The 22,674-nt window shown below is 38.9% G+C and overlaps 1 protein-coding gene across 1 annotated transcript in view; it reads right to left on the bottom strand.

The window, feature by feature from the left end:
- si:dkey-112m2.1 (transmembrane protein 132D) overlaps positions 1–22,674 on the bottom strand; it is a 104,608-nt gene that overhangs the window by 68,948 nt on the left and 12,986 nt on the right. Inside the window, exon 2 of the mRNA XM_017491974.3 lies at positions 3,961–4,104. Coding sequence (XP_017347463.2) covers positions 3,961–4,104 — 144 coding nt within the window. The remainder of the gene's footprint in view (positions 1–3,960; positions 4,105–22,674) is intronic.

Genomic DNA, 22,674 nt, shown 5'->3' with positions numbered 1-22,674 from the left:
GGACCTTGACTGTTCGGCTTAAAATCATATAATCGGTGATAAGTTACCGCAATTAACTTTAAATCACTAGTTTATTTCAATTACACACACAAATTTCATTAATATTTTGTGAAATTCAGTTGCTCTATATTAATGAGAAAGCCAAAACATAAACACATTCATAAATTAAGACAAATAAGACTGGCAGTTCAATTAGGACAAAAGTAATAGCACTGTTTAGTCTTATTTTTGCCATTTTCACCTCTCTGTAAGCTTTGAAATTGATGGAATTGTGTGCCATTAGCTGCGCCATAAATACTTTGGTGATACATAGCTGATTGGTATTTATCAATAAATGCATGTGAGTACAATAAAATCAGGAATTGTAATCTGTAAATCTGTCAATTTTAGTGCAGCTTGGCTTATAAAGACATTTACACAATTTTATTACAGGAGAGATAAATGAGGTTCAGTATTTGAGGTTTATCTCTTGAAGCACAGCATACTGTCCAGTGTTCTCTTTCAAAGGAAATTCAACATTGCATGAGCTTCACGCTGTGGAAAGACTCCATGCATAACCGGTATCTGAAGTCGGTGTAAAATCATGCCAATTTATTGGCTTGCCATGGTCAGGTGAAGTGGCATTTCGCACGTCGCGTGACCATAAAATGGTGATAGAAAACTCTGATCTATCTCTTGCGCTTTCCACTGGATCCGACTCTCCAGTTCTAACTCCGAGGAGCCAGAGGGGGCGCCAGTGCATCATTTTATGGGAGTGGGGCATGCTGCCGCAGCCCTTAAAGGGTCTGACTGCATTCACTGTGAAAAAAGAGAAGAAGTCACAATGAAGCAGCTCCACTCTCACCTCTCTCACATCACGTCAGGGCTCTGGTCGTCTCAGATCCTGGGGGTCCCGTATGTATCTGGAGAAGGAACCGGAAATGTGCACTGCTCTATCTCTCACTCTTTCCTGCAGATTCGACTCTCCGGTACCAAGTTTTGGAGCTCGCAAAGTGACTTCTTCCTGGAGAGTCAACCCACCCTCTCTGAGTCCATGGAGCCAGAGGGGGGAGCCAATGAGAAGGAGAGCATTCCCTCACACTGCAGAAAACTCCCCTTTTTCCCGGAAGTCCGCCATGAAGTATCACGCTTCTGGGGAAAGTCATGTTCATAACCTCACAACGTCGGATTATTTGGCCAATGTGGGGAATAAACAGTACGGTTATTTTGCTATGCTGAAGGTGGAGGAGGCGCTTGAAAGCTACCTCTCTCCATCAACGGCAGCAATATTAGGGGGGTGTTAAGACGGTATTAAGCTGTGTAAGTCGGTATTGGTTGACAAAGACTGTGTGGCAGCGGGTCTCTCTTGACAATCTGTAGGTCTCTGCATACAATGACAGTGTTGCAGGCCTAAAAGGTAGACCTGCTGAATAGTGAGGGAAGCACAGAAGGCGAGTGTAGCGGCCCACCTCCTGCAGAAAGCCAGGGGGACTGGGCGCCCACAGGTGCAGCCTGTTTGTAGGCCTGGTTTAAAAATGATAATCAGTGCCAAAAAGGCAAGAAGAAGCAGTCTTGATGGGCCATGAAGGAAGGTATCGGGGACAAGAGGTTGTTAGGGTAGTTAGCCCCCACTATCACTGTAAGGCTCCCCTAGTCATTGTCATCCCAAGTTTTCAGTTTTCTCTGGTCAGCAATAACCCTACATGGCCATCATTTCGGCCAGCCATGCCCCTATTGATGGAGCCTGTGGGGCAACATCCTATAACATCGAGGTTTATGCATGGTGTCAGACGGCTGAGGCCCATCTGCAGACCATGCATACCTTCCTGGGACCTCTTTGTGGTCCTGGAAGTTCTGTCAGGCACCCCATTAGAGCCTCAAGAGTCAGCTTCAGAGAAGACCTGACAAGGTAGCTCTTTTTGCTGGCCCTGACATCTCTGTTGCGATTTCCTGCCTGGACTTTGCCCCTGGAATAGCCAAGGACCTCTTATATCTTTTTTTCCCATTCTTGAAGTAAAAAAATAAAAAAAACAATTAAAAAAAAAAACTTGTCTTGTTACAGAGAAACCAAACCACATAAACTTCTCCATCCTGAAGACTTTCCTGTGTCATAAAACTTAAAGTTACAGCTTCACTTCTGAGTGGTTATGTTTACACGCAAAGATCTTCACCAATCCAAATGAATTCATTCCCAGTGCAGATTCTGAATAAATATGTATCCTAAATTGGTCACTTTGTGTACAATCTTCATATACTGTACAATGGATATAAAACATCTATGCACCCCTGTTAAAATGGATGGTTTTTGTTATGTAAAAAAAAATAATTAACCATGATGTCAGAACTTTTTCCACCCCAATGTGAAATTACAACATCTACAAATTAAGTGAAAAACAATCAGAACCATTTTAGGGACAAATAGGAAAAATTAAAAGCTTATCATAACCTAGTTGCATAAGTGTAGACACCCCTAAACTAATATTTTGTTGACGCACTTTTTGAGTTTATTACACCACTCAATCTTTTTGGGAAAGCATCTATCAGTGCAGCAATATTTTCCCACTCTTTACTCTTTATACTGCATGTAAACGTAGCAACTGTTACAAAGGGCTGACACTGGAGACTCCTTCCATACATGCTAAATGCTCTTTACAGAAAACATCATCATATGAACAATTATACACATTTTTTTGCACATTACAAATCTGTTTATGTGGAGCCTCAGCAATACAAAGTCCTAGAGGATGAACTGTTACTATAGCAACGATAGTGATGAAGATAATAGAATGAGTGTGTTAATGAAAATATCAACACCTTCGGGGATAAACTGTGTAAGGGATAATCCACAGCTAGGTGTGCATTACATGATTTTAATGCACAATATGGAGACAAAGAATGAGATTGCCTCCATGGAGTGCATTAAATTCGTGTAATGAACACCTAGCTGTGGATTAGTCCGCTAATACCATGGTCACTTGTCAGCATGGACAAGTTAAAGCTGTCATTGATGTTTGCAGTGTAAAATTTGACTGAAAGGATAACAATAACAGTTCATTTTGATTAGTTATTTTATATACGTGTCACTAGATCTATAATTCTGACCAATCTAAATCATACACAGAGATAAAGTAGTGCGATGAGATTACATTTATTTGAAAGAATTATAATTATTAGTTCTGAGAGAGAGAGAGAGAGAGAGAGAGAGAGAGAGAGAGAGAGAGAGAAAGAGACAGAGAGAGAGATTGTGCGTATGTGAATTATCTGTCTCTGAGCCATGTCTATTCAGATAATGAAGCTGAGTTTAACAACTGCATGCAACTGTAACTGTATGTTACTATGGTTACACCTGTTTATAGGCAGCACATTAATTTAGAATGGTGATTAAATTGGAGTTACCTGTGGAGTCAATGCTTTGAATGCACACCTCCCAGCCAATCAGAATCGAGTATACACACAGACCATGGTATAAATTAAATTAACTCATATTCACCGGACTTTTAGTGCATCACTCTGGAGTAACATTTAACATCTAAAGTGTGTTTCCCTTTCCGTGATTAAGTGTGCACCTTAATCAGACAAGAGCACTCCTTAAATTAGCTGCACCCCCCTCCCACAGAATATGCTCACCCTGGCTTTTATGATGTAATGTTACCTGCATCAGGGACAGTAATCTTTCATTTATTTATTTTATTAAAACAAATCCAAAAGCATGTTTTTTAAAGTATTTTAGATCATACTGCTTTACTCTTGACTTTATTTACATATGTGACCCTGAAATAATCCAAAAATAATCAGATTATATTAATTTCATTTTGTGATACTTGGATTACATTACTGATGATATTTTTTATGAAGTAATTTGTAACTATAAGGGAATACATTTTTTAAATAACCCTCCCAACCCTATCCCACCACAGCAACTGTGATAGTAATTAATGCTTTTCCCAGTAAATATTCTGCTGAAATATAAGTGTTACTGACCTCTGGCCATAGCCGATGTCTTTTCTCCGACAGTGCAGAGTAACGACTCGGTGTCCTTCACTCCTCACGTCCTGACTGACGGTCCACTGCACTGGATTAGTGGCCTTCGCTCCTAAAAACGCCACATCATCTTTCAGCTTCACCCTGTTATAGAGAAATATGTTATTTGTTGGTTTGTTTGTTTGTTTGTTTGTTTGTTTGTTTGATTGTTTATCTTTACTCTGCTCCCATGTGCTATCCGTGTAATGGTCAAAATCAGAGCATGAAATAAATCTGATCCCGAAAGGTTCTGATCTGAAACCTCAATATAATTGAACCTGTTTTATTAGTGATGCTCTCAGTGCTTAATGATCGGTCATATTTTATTTCTCTAAATACATTTTACTTTTACATTTAACTAACTAGACTCAAACTGCTGGTTACATTGTGTATATTTTCTTCAAATAAGTAGAAAAGATACCAACATCAATCAGTTAACATGAGGACTTCACTTAAATGTAAAGACTTCATAATGACAATTTCACCAGCAACTGTAAAAAAATTTATTATTGCCAATTGAGATCAGACAGGAAAGAACAGAACATAAAACTATAAAGAAACAAACTCTTTTCATGGTTTTTTTTTATCATTTCTTGTTTATTTATTTATTTTTGAAACTTTTTTAATGATTTTTTTTCCATTTTTTCAAATTCTATTTTTAAATTATTTCTTCTGTTTTATTTATTTTTCTTCTTTGAAACTATTTTTTTTATTTTCCTCAGCTCAGATTTTTTTCTGTTTGTATTTTTCTTTTTTTTTTTCCTCAAGAGTGACATTTTGAGCTTAAACATACGGCGATGGAGTGTAGCTTTATTTATATTTTTATGCATAGATTATGCAACATTTTGTCCCTCCTACAGTTCATATATAATATCCGAGGCCACAGCGGTGCTCTTGGACACAGCACTTCCAGCACACACTGATTTACTTATAAATATAATATAATGTTTATGAATGGTGAATGTTGTATGATGTATGAGTATGCTGTAAAAGGTTCACAAAGACTAACAGAATGCTTGTAAATTGTCTTGTCTTGTGCAGCTGTGTCCTGTCGTCCCTGCAGCTTATCACAAGCAGATAAAACAGAATAGAAATGCAAAGGATCCAGAAAGAATAAGTCATGAATGACAGATAATTCTCTACACTGACACAACCGTCCAAATAAGACTGAAACTAAATAATTGAACAGAAATGTGCACTGAGACAATGTCCTCAAAACATATGGTAGCAATTACCATCCTGCTAGTGTGAGTCTGATGACTGAAGTCCACCGAAGTCCACAATACGAGCAAAGAAACACACCACGCTACACATACAGAGTCTGAACTCTTTATTCGAGGTTTTATTGCACCAACAGGTCCTAACTAACGAATACGCCATTATATGTGGTCCTGTTTTAGTAAAATAGTGAATGACGGGGTGAATATTTTCCTGTAACTGCATACACTGAACTGTTTTATTCCTCTTATACCACCGTCTTCCAATGGTTTTTTTCTTATTTATTAAAAAATGACCTGTCATAAATTCTATTCAATTATAGTTGCAATTAATGTTGCAGAATGTCAGGGAAACTATTCCCCCCCCCTTTTATCTTTTACGTTATAGCAACTATAAACAGCCGTTCCCCTTACCAGCCTCTCTTTATTTTTATCTCTTGAAGTTCACACGATTAAAAAAAACACAGCTTGTCATGTTACTGAGAAAACTGCAAAAAAACAGACTTTGGCTAAAATTACGATGTAAAACAGTAGCATTCATTATTGTATAACTGTGCAGTTGCTGTGGGAAAAAATTATGAAAAGGTGTAACTAAAACCAGTCTTCCAGCATTTAAATGACAAAGTCACTTATGATATTAAAAAAATAATAAAAATACATGATTAATAAATCTTCACATAATTTTGGTGGGACTATTGTCTCAGCTGATTGTTTTGCAGTTAAAAACAGCACATCGGATCGTCTCAACAGTTTTCGTCCGTTGGCGGTCGACGCCCTCTGTCGGTAGGGAATTAGGAAATAAAATGGCCGCCAGAGCACTTCCGGCAGCTTCACCAACAGCTGGCAGTTTATAATTCTAAGAGCTATCCAGTTATATACAGTATATCGATCAGTGAATAAAACACATGGGTGTGCACTGCTATAGGAAAATAATCAACTTTGTGATGGTAACTGTAATTCTGCTCCATCACTCTAAACAGGATTTTTCCAATAACAGCATGACATTTTCAACAAGTCCCAAATTTAGGATGAATACAAACTCATCATTTTGGATTGTATAATAAAAAAAATATTAAATAGAAAAATCTTGGCCCACTCAGACACTGCATCGTTCAGGAAAGAGGTACAAATGAACTCCCAGGGATGAACGAATTTTGGAGCAAACGGTACAACTGAACCCCAAGAAAACAACAAACGAACTGGTTTAGGAGTCGGAGGCATCAAGTACCAAAGTATGTACTTCCACCATAAGAAAGTCCTACATCAACATAGCCTGATAGGGTGTCATGCATGGAAGTAGCCCCTACCCCATGACCAGCATAAAAAAGCCAGACTGAAGTTTGCAGGTGATCACCAGTCTGTTAAAGAACTGTTTTCTGGGCACATGAAAGACAAATTGAATTATTTGCCCATAATGACCTGTGCTATGTATGGAGGAAAATGGGTCAGGCTTTTCCGAAGAACATGTGTGAAGTGTGAAGCATGGTGGTGGCAGCATCATGTTAAGGGGGTGTTTTACTGGAAAAGGGAGGAAGATTATCTAGAAATACTGAAGCATTACCTCAAGAGATCAGCCAGAATGTTACATTTTAGTCACAGCTGGGTCTTCCAACAGGACACTGATGCTAAGCATACCTCCAAAGTTGTAACAAAATGGCTTAAAGACAACAAAATGAAAGAATTGGCGGGGACATCACAAACCCTGACCTAAATCCCATCGAAAAACAATGTGCAATGAGAAAGTGTGTCTGAGCACAAACATGAATGATTTACACCAGTTTCTGTCAGGAGCAATTAACCAAAATTCCAGGAAAGTATTATGAGAAGCGTGTGGAAAAAGCTATCCCAAGTATTTCAAGATTCAAGTTTAAGCAATTAAAAGCCAATGCCAAGAAATAGTAACCTTTGTATGTGTATGTAAACTTTTGAACCACTGGAAATCTGAAATAAATCTGTCTCTTAGCTAGTATTTTAAAATGACCTCTTATGGAAATAGATATGATAATTGACTTAACACAGGAAAAGTGTGCTAACATAATTGTGAGTTCAAAATTTAGTTTGAATGTTTTTAGCATAGGTGTATGGAAACGTTTGGCCTCAACTGTAGGCACAAAGTAGATCTAGCTAATAAACCTGCTAGGGTGAAGACAAATAAATGGAATCTGGATTGTGTGTAATATCTTATGTACTGTTTCACCCCAGGTGCATACAATCAATGTCCACAGGGGCCTGTGCTGCATTTTACGGCTGCAGAGGCTCAAAGGCTCTGGAGTGGTTATTTCACTAATCTTTTCAGTCACGGTCTTTTCATTCACATTGAACATTATGTGCCGTTTCTGTAGCCTGGATTGCAGTAGAGCAGAGATGGATGGCTATTCACCCCCCCACCCCCCCCCCACCCCCCACACACACACACATTACTCCCTTATCCACATCATTGTATCACGAAATTCCCCAGATACAAACAAAGAGCTTTTTTTCTTCTGCAAAAGTCTCAGATACAAATAAGTCCCCGTTATATCATACAAAGTGTCTTTAAATTCCAACACGAATGAGAAGCACTCTGATTATGTGCCTGTAGAACAGAGAGTACAAGAACTCTACAGAAGTATAAAAGAGAAAATGTCCAAAGCAACGAAAGAAGCTGAAGCACTTAAGAATGTCTCAGAGCTACAGAGGATGATGCTGGCTGATCCTGCGCTCGGTTCAAAGGGTTCTTCGTTCTCATGTCTCTATGTCTTTGATCATATCACAGTGCTAAGCTGAGGTAATATCCTGACTTTGGGCTTTCTGACAGCCATAGACAGGGACATCTGGATTCATTTGGGTCAGATGCATTCTTCCTTCACAGCTCCATTTTTTGACAGAGTAATGAATGTGTAGTAGTGGTAAAAGGATATGGTGCATCGTATCATATCATAAATCGGTTAAGGCACAAAGACTTACAAAAAGGAGAAAATGGGGGAGATTTTCAAGTTTTTGAGAAGTATTTGTTGAGACCAGGTCACCCTGCATACCAGTCTATGTTTGGCCAGTGTTTACACAGCTTTTGTTTTCTTACATGCTTGCTTACATGAGTCTGAATAGATTATGCAATTCTGCTATTATTAACTTTCCATTGTTGTACTTTTATACTGTCAAATGTTCTAATAAAGTGTAATTGGAAACAAAAAAAAGAATAAATATGACCATATTCACATCATGACTGAACTACGGTTATTATACAATGGTCGTCATCATTCAAAATCTCCAAGTCAGTCAACAAATTCAAGAGAATCTCAAATCATAATCATTCAAAAATCTCTAAGGATATACGTACATATCTCAAAAATAAAAGAATTAATTATTTTTTAAGGAAAGCAGATGATCACAGTGAAAATATATAGTAAAAAAAAAAAAACATTAGTACAGCAATTAATAAATCAACCCATAATTATGGTTGATTTATTATTAATTATAATGGGACAGCTGTGGCTCAGGTGGTAGAGCAGTTATCCACTAATCGTAGGGTTGGTGGTTCGATTGCACCCACATGACTCCACATGCCAAAGTGTCCTTGGGCAAGACACTGAACCCCAAGTTGCTCCTGATGGCAAGTTAGCACCTTGCATGGCAGCTCGGCTACCACTGGTGTGTGAGTGTGTGTGTGAATGGGTGAATAACACAGTGAAAAGCGCTTTGGATAAAAGCACTATATAAGAGCAGACCATTTACCATTTAATTATTAAAACGGTCTACAGGCATCAACTAAAAACAATTGAAATATTTAGTCACAAATGGTATGTATAATGACAGGAACAAGTAAGTATTTTACAGAACCTCCGTTCCTGATATCTTCTGGAAGACCATTCCAGAGGTTAGGGGTTACAATTAAAAACACATCTACCACTGCCTGAACTGCGACTGATCCTAGTCATTACTTATAAACCTGCTTCAGCTGAACAAAGTGCTTGAGATGGGTTATACTGTTTAAGGAGATCAGTAAGATATGCCGGATATGCAAAAGCGTTGGCATAGGAAGGAAATAATAAGGATTGTGTGATAGACATGTACTTCTGAAATAGAAACTGCTTGATTAACTGCTATTATTACAGCTGAAGGCCAAAGAGGTTGCTATAGCATACTCATACGCATACTTTCTCACAGTGAAAGCTGTTTTAAGCAGTTTTCCCTGCTCACACGTCGATATATGCAGAAAAGCAAATCTGAGCTGCATAATGCTCTGTATTCTTTATACATGAGAACATGATAAAAAAAAGAGCCTTTATTGCAGTATTACTATGCTAGCAGGATAACATACATTATACATCAGGAAAGAAACTGAAGCTCTACATCAGTTTTGCTACAAATAGGCCTAAGTAGTGGAGTAATCTCTTGAGTCCACTACTTCATGCTTGGTCACAAATCCTGGAAGAATAACACACAGTATCTACAGCGATGATCTGACTGAGATAAAACCCAAACACAAGCGCTCCAAGTCAAAGCCAAGTGTGAACACAGCACATACCCAAGTGCAAAAACAAGCAATCGGGGGTTAATTAGGAAGTGGCCGATTTTAATGAAATTGGTCTGGCTAATATGATTTCTGTTGAAACGCAATAAGGTCCGGAAAACCAATTTTAAGCCGAGCGGCTTTGTCGCCTCGCAGCAGCACGCGGACGCCAGCTCATTAATTCCCAAGCAACATGAGTATCAATTAAATTAGTATTTACAAATGTGATGAGAGGGTCAGCAGAGCCTGAGGGAAAGAAAGAGAGAGAGGGAGGGAGCGAGAGACAAAAGAGAGATGAAAGAGAGGAAAGTGGCAGGGAGGGCGATAAAAGAAAAAGGCAGAGAGAAATGGATTTTAATAACAGATAGAGAGAACGTGTCAGGATGTTGACAGGCCGTCACAGGCCCTGCATCAGCCGTGTGAAATAATGTGTACAAAATCCCCTGATTCTCATTTCTCATTCATTATGAAATTGTAATGAAGAGTAGGGGGCATGTGTGTGTATGTGTGTGTGTGTGTGTGTGTGTGCGTGTGTGTATCCTTCTGAGTTAATGCCATTAACTTGGCCATGTAATAAACACCAACATCCATCCTTGTGTAAAGAAAACCCTAACATCCTCACAGTAAAGTGAGTTTTTGCGCCAATTTTTATGCATATATTTACAGATTAAACAGATTATTTGTGAATTTTATCTCTAAGACCAGACGTAAAATTCACACTTAGCCAGGAGCAGGCGTGAATATCAAATTCTGGACAGTTTCTATGGTAACCACTCGAGTTAATCAGGATAGGCACAATTACTAGCGTCACTCATGGATACAGAAATAATTGATGATGACAACATTATAAACGTGTGTATATACAGGTGCATCTCAAAAAATGCATTTTCTTTCCGTAATTTAATTCAAAAAGTGTAATTTTCATATATTCTAGTCCTCCTGAACTGTGACCTGATTGGTCAGGTTATTAAAAAAAAGCACTTAACATGACTGAGTGCGTTTGTGATAAGTTGAACTTTTTGCAAACTTTTGTACTTTTCAAAGCATTGTGGTCTGATGAATAAAACGCCAGCGGCAGTGCTTTTTAAAAATGGTCTGTATTCCGAACACCTTATAGCCGCTTCCCGCAGGATTACATGTAAAAATAGGCAGCGGAGGTTGAGAGGAAAAATCCGGCGATTGTGAACACACACGCTATTGTGACTTTTCTTTGTAGTGTTTGACTTCTCGGCTGATTTCTGTAGGATGGGTGAATCAATAAGCTGCACGCTGGGACACCACACGGCAGGAAAAATCTGAAGATTGTTAGCACTGTTAGCATCCTCTCCTGTTGTTCTTGTGTTCAGGTGCTCTCTGCTGTGTTTCTGCACCTCAATCAAGGAAAATAAGCAAAGACACCACAGAAGACTTTTCCTGCAGCTCTTCAGCCGTTTCCAGAGACCACAGGAGAAAAAAAACTTATGAACAACACACATATGCATCACAAAAACACACGCTAAATGTGGAGACTTTGAACACAGGCTTGAGGCTACAATTAGCACAGCTCCACCCAAACCATGGTTAATTACTATTTTTAAAAAAAGGAAGAAGAAGAAAAAGAAGAAGAAGAAAACAGGCAGAATTAGTCAATTAGCATGCTTCAAAGTTCTCACTGACGGAAGGAGATAATTTATCAAATTAGCCACTTAAAGACACCACGGCTGGGCATTCAATTTTATTATCATCACATTTTTGCAAATATAAGGGTAGAACATTATGATTCATTTATCTTCCCATTTTTTTTCTAATATTAATAAAGGACCTCATTTATTGTGCTGGATTCATAAAATTGCGAAATCCTGGAGGGACTGTTCGAGCTTTGTTTAGTATGAAGTTTTGTGAGTGTGAATAAAAGTGCCATGAACACACTTAGTAATTTGGCTTTTATCAACACAGATACACAGCAAGGTCAAATGTCTGAAATAGTTTTTCTTCAATACCTTCCTTCCTGTTTGAAGTCAATTTTATGAGTATTATAATTATAATAGAGGCATCCTCATCGATGCTGTTTTCATTGAGCGTTAATTCTTTTCTCATATCTGTCATGAAAACAGAATATGGTTTTAGAGCACACATCGTATTTGTACACTACAGTATATGGCCAAATGTACGTGGACACCTGAACATCACACTTGTGTGCTTGTTGAACGACCATTTCCAGATTTAGTCCCCTTTACTGTTATAATAACCTACACTCTTCTGGGATGCCTTTCCACTATATTTTGGAACTTGGCTGTGAGGATTTGCTCATTCAGTCACAAGAGGATTAGTGAGGTCAGGCAGTGATGTTGGGGTGATGAGGCCTGGGGCAAAGTCAGCTTTCCTGTTCATCCCAAAGATGCTCAGTGGGGTTGAGGTTAGGGCTCTGTGCAGGACACTCGAGTTCTTCCACACCAGCCTTGGCAAACAATGTCTTTACGGGGCTCGCTTTGTTGGGCTCTGTCATGGCTCCTCTTAGTTCCAGTGAAGGGAAATTGGAAAGCCACAGTATTCGAAGACATTCTATACAATTGTGCACTTCCAACTGTGTGGCAACCGTTCGGGGAAGAACCCCATAAGGATGTGATGGTCCTGTGTCCACATACTTTTGGCCACATAGTGTAGATCTAGGTCGAATTTGTTCATGCCAAAATGTGCTGCAGTGGGCTTTTCTTCATATTTGCCTTCATATTTGCATTAATGAATATTAGATTTCTAGACTTTGTGTGGTGAAATAAATAGACACATAAAACAAATGAATCCTTTAAATTTTTTAAATAATGTTATGATAAAATCTATTACTTTCCTATTTGACTGTGAGCAAAAGTGAGAAGATAAAGGTGCTTTTTTACATGAAGGGTTACAGAGTTTTGAGAGTTTTGAGACATCCCAGGATATAAATTCAAGTCTTAATTCTCCATGAGCTATAGTTGAGCGAACAGTAGCAGTTTAATCACGTTTCGAGCAGTGCATTTAAAACCACAAGCCTTTTGTGATTCTTCTTCTCTATGCTGCCTTTGCTGACATGGTTAAGTGCCCTCTTCATGCTTGCGTAAAAGCGTGTGGGCTTTAGTCCAAAATATCAATACATGGCAGAGATCATTTAATGTGCTCTGAAAGGTTTGCTCGGTTCTGTGATGAGCCGAGAGAAGGCTTTAAAAATGATAGGTATAAAGAGGCTAAAAGAAATAAAGAAATAAAATATTCCAATCCCGACCTCTTTTAGTGGAATGCCGCAGAGAGAGAAAGAGACGAGGTGAAGATCGATGAATTTAGAGAGAAAGTGCAGAATCGGCTTCTGTAAAAAGCTGAACTTTACACCCACATCAAGCATCAGAGCCTGGTAGAGCTAAAATATACAGACCTCAATCTATTACGCTGCGAAAGTAAAAGATGGAAAATTACAGTATGAATCTTAGCTTTAGACTAAAAAGCACCGCACCAAAGAGCATGTCTAAAAGTATATGCCAAAAGAAATTAAACACCAAAGTTCAATTTAAAAAGGTAAAAGAGCTCTGAAAACCTAAACAACTGGTTAGGCCCTTACACTTTTAAAAGGTATAGTCTCTAATAAAACTCTGTTCAAAAGATGCGGCTTTCTGGATTGAAGCATCACAGTTGTCTGGCTGCTTGGATGTTGATGTCTGGCTGCTTGGATGTTGATGTCTGGCTGCTTGGAGGTTACAATTGTGGCGCTCCATAGTAGGGGTTTAATGCAATCTGCTTAGCATATATTTATATCAGATTATCTGTATATCTATATCTATAACAAATCCATATCTGCATATTCAGATTTAAACCCAAAGAGGTGTGGCCCAAACTGAAATTTTTCTTTCATAATTAGCGTCAACTAGAGAGAGACGCACATGGGACTTTTTTTTTTAATCCTGCCCGATCATACCATGATATTTTCTGTCAAATTTAGTTGGTTATATTTCAATAAATATATATACTTTTTTTTAACTAGTAGCCTAATTAAAGTTCATGTTAAAGTTCATGTTTATGCTAGTGACATTTACACATGAACAATAACATGAACTCTAACACAAACTTTAACATTTGCATAAACATTAACATGAACTTTAGCACTACAGTGGCCTAACATTAACATCAACATTAACATTAACATGAACTTTAGCACTACAGTAGCCTAACATTAACATCATCCTTGACATTAGCATGAACTTTAACATGAACTTTAACACTTCAGTAGCATAACATTAACATTAACATGAACTTTAGCACTACAGTAGCATAACATTCACATCAACATTAACATTAGCATGAACTTTAACATGAACTTTAGCATGAACTTTAACACTAGCTAATGTCAAAATTCATGTTAATATTCGTGTTCATGTTTGTGTTAATGTTCTTCATTAATGTTTGGGTAAATGTTCATGTTTATGTTCTTGTTAAAGGTTATGTTGAAGTTCATGTTAATGTTCATGTAGTGTTAATTTTGTCAGTTATTTTTAGTCTTAGTCCTGTGTCAACTTTACACTTTTTTAGCTTTTAGCTGACTAAAAGTCTGGGCATTTTGGGTTTTTTTTTTTTTTTTTTTTAAAGAAAACTATTTTTTTATTTTAAAGTATTTTATTCTAGTTTTAGTCAGTGAAAACTGGTGGCATTTTAGTCTTGGAAAACTGTACACATTTTTAGCCATAAGATTATTATTGATTAACATTTCAGTAAGTCTACTATAGCCAGTGGTGGAAATGGCTGAGACACACTGGGGGGACACTAACATTACACTTATTTCATGTCTCCTCCAAACAGTATGCTTTCTTGAGTTTCAAGAGAGGAACATTCATGAATTATGTGTGCCACAAAACCTTATCTTCCATTTCATGACCATCTGCCCTCTCACTCCTAGCTTTTTTACCGGCTGGTCCAAAGTAATGTAATATAGTTTTTCCATCCTGCCCAACTGTCTCTTTCTCCTTCTTATATCCACATAACTGTGTATATAATATTTAGCAAGCTATGATAGTAAAAATAAATTGAGATGAATAAGGGCATTAAAAATAGATTAAACCTGGATCATTTCAGGTACGTACACACACTTTATCAAAGTTTCTACTATCGCATCTGTTAAAGCAACTGTTACTGTTAAGATTTTCAGCTCCATTAAGACTCCCTGAGGTGGTCTGATCGGTCTTGTAAGGACACGCGCTGATAGAGAAGCGCTCCCATTGGCTGCAGCCTGTAGGTATAATGGCCAATCACGAAAGTCAACATTGCACAACAGAATATCCCCGCTACGCTTACGTGTGGAACTCGCTTCCAGTTTTGTCAACGAAAATAAAGGGATTTTGGTAAAGTTTGAATTTTTAAAACTATATTTTAGTCTCGTCATGTATTCGTCAAAAACAATGCATATTCATATAGTGACAGTTAGTGTTTAATTACAGTGGTGTTATCTCCTCATCATCCCATCTTAGTCATGGAAAAAAAAAAAGTTGTCGACGAACATTTTTCATCATTCATGTTCATGTAATTATAATGTTCATGTTAAAATTGTTCTCACTGGTGAGACACAAATGAGAGGCACAATACTAATATGCCATCTGGAATGATGGGAAGAGCCACACCTTGACAATGCCACTGAAGTGCAGATTGAAGCTGGACATCTGGGTTTAAGAGTGATGAAAGTGAGAGTAGCGCAACAGCAGCCCATTTGTTGATGTGTGGCATTCACCTGAGCACAATCCAGGTAGGTAAAACCAATCAGAGCTCTAAGGAGTGGACTTGGCGAGATGTGAGGATAAGGGAGCTAATTTAATTAATGAGGCCAATGCCTCACTTTTCATTATCGTCCTTGTTAAATGTACTGGGCCGTGGCAACACGGCAAATGGGAAATGAGATTAACGCTGTCGGAGTCATAGTCCTCGGCAGACTAAGCTAATCTCTAATGAAGCGTTTAGTTTCTGTCTGTCTTACTGAAAACAAAGACACACACACACACACACACACATTCTCTCTCTTGCCGTCTCTTGGCTTGTCTCTCTAACTGCTAAAATAATGTGCAGGTGATTAGCTTGAGCTCCTGTCAGGTTGGAGGTGAGTGTAATATCCAACCCTGGAGATGAGATTCAGTACTTCTGTGAGATACTGATAGCAGGACACACTGAGTTCCGGCCAAACACTGATTCACACACACACACACGCACCCACACACACACACACACACACACACACACACCTTATCCAAAAATAATAGAAAAAACACAATTAAGATTTATGATTTTAAAAAAATTACTGCATCAGGGCTCCCAAGTGGTGTGAGAGAAAAGAACAGGAGATCATGACCTAAACTCCCAGCGATGCCACAGCCATCCGTGGCTTGGAGTCTAGAAAGCAAAACTACTCACGCTCTCTGGGTGGGAGGGGTAGCATACAGTACTCACTCTACCCTGTCAATCACTAGCCAATCATGAGCATATTTGAGTTCATGTAGGTAGAAACAGGCACATAGCACTTTCCTCTAAGTGTGTTACGCTACTCTGTGACACAGTTCGAAAAGGATGGGTTTGGATTACACGTCTTAGAGGAAGCACGTGTTCACCAGATGACCAGAAGTTATAGCAGATGTATACGGTACAATTGTTCTCTTGTCAGCCTCTCTTTCTCGTTCTTGTAGTTAATAAGAGTAACAGTTTATTCGCGTTGATTTAAATGGTAGATGTTTCATGTCCAGATTAAACGGACTAAAATTGATATTGATGTTGATTCTGATATGGGCAGGTTTTCTATACTGATCAGCCATAACATTAAAACCACTCTGACACGTGACGTGAATAACATCTCATTACAATGGCACCTTTCTAGGGAAAGTGAATGGTCAGTTCTCAAAGTTTATGTGTTGGAAGCAGGAAAATGGGCAAGCGTAAGGATCTGAGCAACTTTATAAGGGCCAAATTGTGACGGCTAGATGTCTGGGTCGGCGCATCTCCAAAACGGCAGGTCTTGTGGGGTGTTCCTGGTATGCAGTGGTTAGTACCTACCAAAAGTGGTCCAAGGAAGGACAACCGGATGAGAGGGTCATGGGCACCCAAGGCTCACTGATGCATGTGGGTAGTGAAGGCTAGCCTGTCTGGTCTGATCCTACAAAAGAGCTCCTGTAGCACAAATTGCTGAAAAGGTTAATGCTGACTGTCATAGAAATGTGTCAGAACACACAATGCATCACCGCTTGCTGCATGTGGAGCTGACCCGTCTACTGGTGTGAGAATCAGAACTGGGCCATTGAGCAATGAAAGAATGTGCCCTGGTCTGATGAATCACATTTTCTTTTACACCATGTGGATGGCCGGGTGCGTGTGTATCGCTTACCTGGGGAAGAGATGGCACCAGGATGCACTCTGGGAAGAAGGCAAGCTAGTGGAGGCAGTGTGATGCTCTGAGTAATGTTCTGCTGGAAAACCTTGTGTCCTGGCATTCATGTGGATGTTACTTTGACACGTACCACCTACCTAAACATCGCTGCAGACCAAGTACACTCCTTCGTGGCAACAGTATTCCCTAATGACAGTGGTCTCTTTCAGCTCTTTTCAGCAGGAGTTTCCAGTGTAAGTGTTTTGTAACTGTCAGAGGCAAAGCTATAAAACAACGGTTTATAGCTGTCATTATTTCATTGACGTTATTTCATTGATGTTCCAGAACAATAAATGTAACTATAAACTTGTAAAAAGTATGAAGTGTTGTTCTTTCAGAGCGAATAAGAAAAATGGTAATTGTTGGCGAATTGCTCTTGTATAAAATGATTAAAACACTTGGGGACATGCTGTTGGAAAATAATCAATGGCGATAGTAACTCTACTTCATCATACGACACCATCACAAAGTATTTTACTAGAACAAGAACACACAGGGGTTTAATACTTACATACAGTAAGCAAATGAGCGAGTGAGTGAGTGACAAAGTGAGCCTGCATCTGGGCTGCTGTCAGAGAAAGGACAAAGTCTCACTTGACTTTTTGAGCGCATCTGTGTTTACCACCTGACTAACTCACACTGTGTCGTCTGGGGAGCCGGTCTAATGGAGCACATTAATGAGACTGATGGAGCGAGTCGCAGCTCCGTCTAATCAATGCAAACAAAAGTGCAGAGCTTTCCTGAGAAAAGTGGAGCTCGTGAGCGCCTGTGTAGACATACAGCAGATTGGAAGTCTTTAGTGATGAGCTTCACTGAATAAAAATGATTCATCACTCTACAATGAAAAGTTCTGAGGACGGAGCAAGGACACGGAAATGAAATGAACTACTTTCTTTGCTCTGAAGATACGTTTAAAGCTCCGATTGAAAAAAATTTTTTAAAGCTGCAGGATGTATAATTTTGTAATGTCGTAGAAAAATGCTAGCGTGAGCTACATGTGGAAAACCATCTCATAACATGTATTGTGCTGGGACCTTCTTAAAGGCTGTGACAGTAAAACAGAACGCCTAAATGGTCCAGACACCGCTACAGTAGCATGTGAAACATACGTATCTCAAACCATTATCAAGGTCTGGTCAGTGTTACAGAAGTGGTTATGAGAATAACCTTGACCTCACGTTTAGCTAGCATGCTAATGTTAGCCTGTTAGTAAAAAAACAATAGAAATGTTTCTCAAAATTATGACTTTAATCATTTAATGCAGTAAAGTTGGTGTCATATGCAAAATTCATTACATTCAAAGTTTTCATTTCATTTACCTCATTAATAAAATGCACACTCATGCTTTTATTTTACATTCATATTGCATTCTGTTTATTTTTTTAATGCATCACTTTAATTGCTGTTATACTTTAGCTTTAGTTTCAGTTTGACTTCTCTGGGAGTCTCTTTACAACATGCACTTGTCACAGCTATTGAGAACTATTAACACCATACTTCTGTACATGTGTACTAGTGATGTAACCAAATACAGAGGTATTTTACAGAATGAACAAATACTGATTATGTTTACATGCAAATTAAGGTCTATATTCAGGTTGAAGCCATATTCCGTATACGATGTTTATATGCGTATAGGCATTGAAATATTCCTGTATACATGGTTGTTGTAAGTATACCTGAGTTGCCATTCCTAAATACCTAGCCTACAGCTAAGCATCTGTTAGCACCCACAATTCCTTGCGGACTGAGCATGCGCATATATCTCCTTTCAGTAGGTTTTCTGAATAAGGTGTTTGCATGCAACACATTTCTGATTAAAACAGGCACATTCCAGGGGTGGGAATCAGAATATTGTCTTAATCTGAATTGGGTAATTGTATTGTGGCATTTACATGACTCAGTACTAACAGATACAAATACAGATAAGTTTAGGACGTATACATTTGATGCGAGTACAGGTTGAAAGTGCAGGTCTGTGTTGAGACTGAGAAAAAGTGAGATGTGACAAAAAAAATGACAGATATGGGACTCATGCGGGTGTGAATGAGTGGTCAGATACTGTATGAAGCTCACAAGACAGACAAAAACATGAATATAGGCTGTATGATGCACTTAAATCATTTATCCATCTATCCATCCATGTTCTGTACTGCTTATCCTATATAGGGTTGCATGGAGCCTGGAGCCTATCCCAGGGTACTCGGGGCACAAGGCAGGGTACATCCTGATCGGGGTTCCAACCCATCACAGGGCACAATCGTACACACTAGTTAGAAATTCCAATCAGCATACATAACATGTCTTTGTACTGGGGGAGGAAACCGGAATACCCTGAGGAAATCCCCAAAGCACGGGAAGAAAATGCGAATGCCGTGCACACAGGGCGGAGGCGGGATTGCAACCCCTAACCCTTGAGGTGTAAGGCAACCATGCTAGAAACTAAGCCACTGTGCCTCCCATTTACAGTATTCATTCATCCATCTATACATAGTAACTGCCTGGTAAGGGTGCTTAAAATTAGGCTAATGGCTATATGGGAACTAAATTTGCCAGAAAATATAGCATTATAGCAAAAATAATAATTGTGCGAAAAACAGTCCTACACACACGTCTAGTTCTCTAGACTTAGTGAATCAAAGTTGAATTGAAGTGATGTAGCTGAGGATGAGGAACTGTCAGAGCCAGAATTCACTATGCTGACAGTGCTGCCATTTCTACTTCAGGGTTTTTCCAGTGCTTTATAGTAGTAGGGGTCATTTAAAAAACACCACCAGCAAGGGTTAGGGTTGGGGTTAGGGTTAGCTGTTAGGGATTAGGGGTTAGGGATTAGGGTTGGGGTTAGGTTTAGGGATTAGGGTTAGGTTTAGGGGTTAAGATTGGGGTTAGGTATTAGGTTTAGGGTTAGGGGTTGGGGATTAGGGGTTATGGTTAGGGATTAGGGGTTGGGTATAGGGGTTAGGGTTGTGGTTAGGTTTAGGGTTAGGGCATCGGGGGTTATGGTTAAGGATTAGGGTTAGGGGTTAGGTTTAGGGATTAGGGTAGGGTTTTATGAGGGTGGGCGCTAACCTGTGTGCACAGGTCATCAATGTCGCCCACTCAATTGGATTCACTTCTCATTCAGGCCTTGGGGATGTATAGTGCCTGATTTATTAATCCAGATTTTTTCTGCTCCTTTTCTCTGGGGCACAGACCCCTGCGGGTTGGCCTGTAGGACCATGACCCGGAAGGGTTAGGGTTAGCAAGCACCACCAGCAAGAACAACAACAAAAAGACACTTTAGACCACGCATGCGGGTTTAAATCCGAATACAGCTACGGATATTTGCAGCACTAAACAGACAGAGTTACAGATACAGATGCAGATAATGACACTGTTTCTGAATGCATGTTGTATTTCCTTGCTGGTTTTATTTTATGATAAAGTGATCAGGTTATCTTCATATTATTAGCATTGGTTTACATCCCTCTAGTCTTTAATCCTTATCCTCAGTCACACTGAGTCTCTGTTTTTGTTTCCCTTTCAGTGTCATTTGTGACGTGTTGTGATGTAAGACTTCCTGATGCATAAAAACATAGTCAAACTCCATCACCTGAACCACAGGGTTAAAGAATTAAGTTCCTGACGAGGAAGCTGCCTTTAACAGCTTAAAGGCCTGTGGGGTTTTTTCTCATTCATGAGCTAATCGGTGAAAAGAGCAGAATGGTTTGGTCTCAGAGGGAGGTGTGACGTGCACATAATGCTCTTTACTCAAAACAGGAGCGCTTGACCCCAGTCGCCGGGTTTGAGGGGGCTCACACTGGCTCAGATTTCATCTTCTTGTAAAACTTACAATTAGAACCTATGGGAAAGATGCACAAGAGATACGAACAGTGATGTGGGGCATCATCACTATGGTAACGAGACGCAAGGCAGCATCTGTTCGAGTAAATATGAAATCAAGCTATTACCAAAATGGCATTTGCTGTCTAGCAAGGTAATCAAATGTCACTGCGGAGGGGGGAAAAAAATGGCAATAATTTTCTTCAGCTTTTGTAACAATTGATTTTTCTATTATCGTATGGAAGGAATCACAGCATGTTGCAGAAAGATTACATTTGGGACTGTCAAATGGGCACGAAGCCAACCTGCATCATCTCGTCGTGTGTCCTCTGCCTTCACCAGAGAACATAAACATCACGGATATGAGAAATCTAAGTTTCCTTAATTAGAGGAACATTTCAAGCAAAAATAAAGTTCAGAAACAAATTTTCCTTCATTAGATTGCACTCAAGCTACAAAGCTAATGCAACAAATAATAGAAACTTACAGTTGAGCCTCCAGTTTAGCATGGTGGACTAAATGTGCATCATCCCCGTGTGTGAATCATCCCATATTTAAAAAATAAATAAATAAATAAAAAAATTACAGAACATTCATACACATGAGATTAAAGAGATGAGTAAACAATTTAATCAGAGATTTTTAATTAAACCTACATAGCATGCAGGACAAATCTGGATTAAACTCCAATCATAACACGCTGGCTGGCTCAAGAGTAAAAGGTTAAATCGGGGGGGTTTACAGTCAAAATCTTTTCAAAATCTCAATTAAAAGTGAAAGTCAAAATTATAGCAAAGTGCAACTGAAACTGAAAATAAAAGTCAATACATTTTTCCAATACGGTCTCACAGCTGAAAATTTGCACATCTCAATTAAGATGAAAATTTAGGGGCGGAGTCAGGGAGCCGTTATGGGTAGGGCTATGAGTGGGATTAACACGTGAAAATCCGGCCACATATTTTTGTTATTAAAGTAACTTTAATATATGAAAAGCATCAAGTAGTTCTTACAAACTGCACAAATACTATTAAATGTTTTAAGTAAGTAATAGACCAGAGTTACAGAGTGGTGTGATGAAGTCGCTGTCACCATTCTGAAGTTTACTATTTTACTATAACAGCACATTCCCAAGTAATTTATTCCTCTCACAACACAACAATTTGCCTACCATTACAATTTTTATTCATTAAAGAATTCTCTCACTTGCTTCGCTTTTTTCTTTCTCTTAAAGTTAATAAGACGAGCGGTTACCGAAAAACCACGCAGTGTAAACTCCTCTGTCTTAAAGAATTTCCCTTAAAGTTACAGTTTTACTGTTGCAAAGCAGTGAACCTGGATACTCCTTCCATAAGTGTTAAATAAATGTCTCTGTGTACAAAACTTTGTCATATTAACGAGTAGACATTCTTCTTGAGCTGTTACCATGGAAACAATAATGTATTAGAACGAGCTGCAAACTATGATTTGCAGCTGCACTACTGTCAGAGCTGCTGTTATAGAATATTAATCAACACCTTCTGACCAATCAGACTGCAGAATTCAGCAGTACCTTGGTATATGTAGGATTTTAATTAATAATGCTAAATTTCATTGAGTAATCAGAGAAAGCGTTCCAGCCCAGATTTCACAATGAGTCAAAGAATCGCAACTGCAACTTTCCAGCACGGCTGCGGCTTTAAGAAAGAAATTGCAGACTCCAAACAGGTCTTGTTTCTTGTCGTGTTTTGGTGTGAACTGTGTGGAATTAA

This window comes from Ictalurus punctatus, chromosome 18 (genome assembly GCF_001660625.3).
Source record: "Ictalurus punctatus breed USDA103 chromosome 18, Coco_2.0, whole genome shotgun sequence".
NCBI classification, from domain to species: Eukaryota; Metazoa; Chordata; class Actinopteri; order Siluriformes; family Ictaluridae; genus Ictalurus; species Ictalurus punctatus.
The sequence above is the reverse complement of the archived record's forward strand: the minus strand, read 5'-3'. Positions and strand labels throughout refer to the sequence as shown.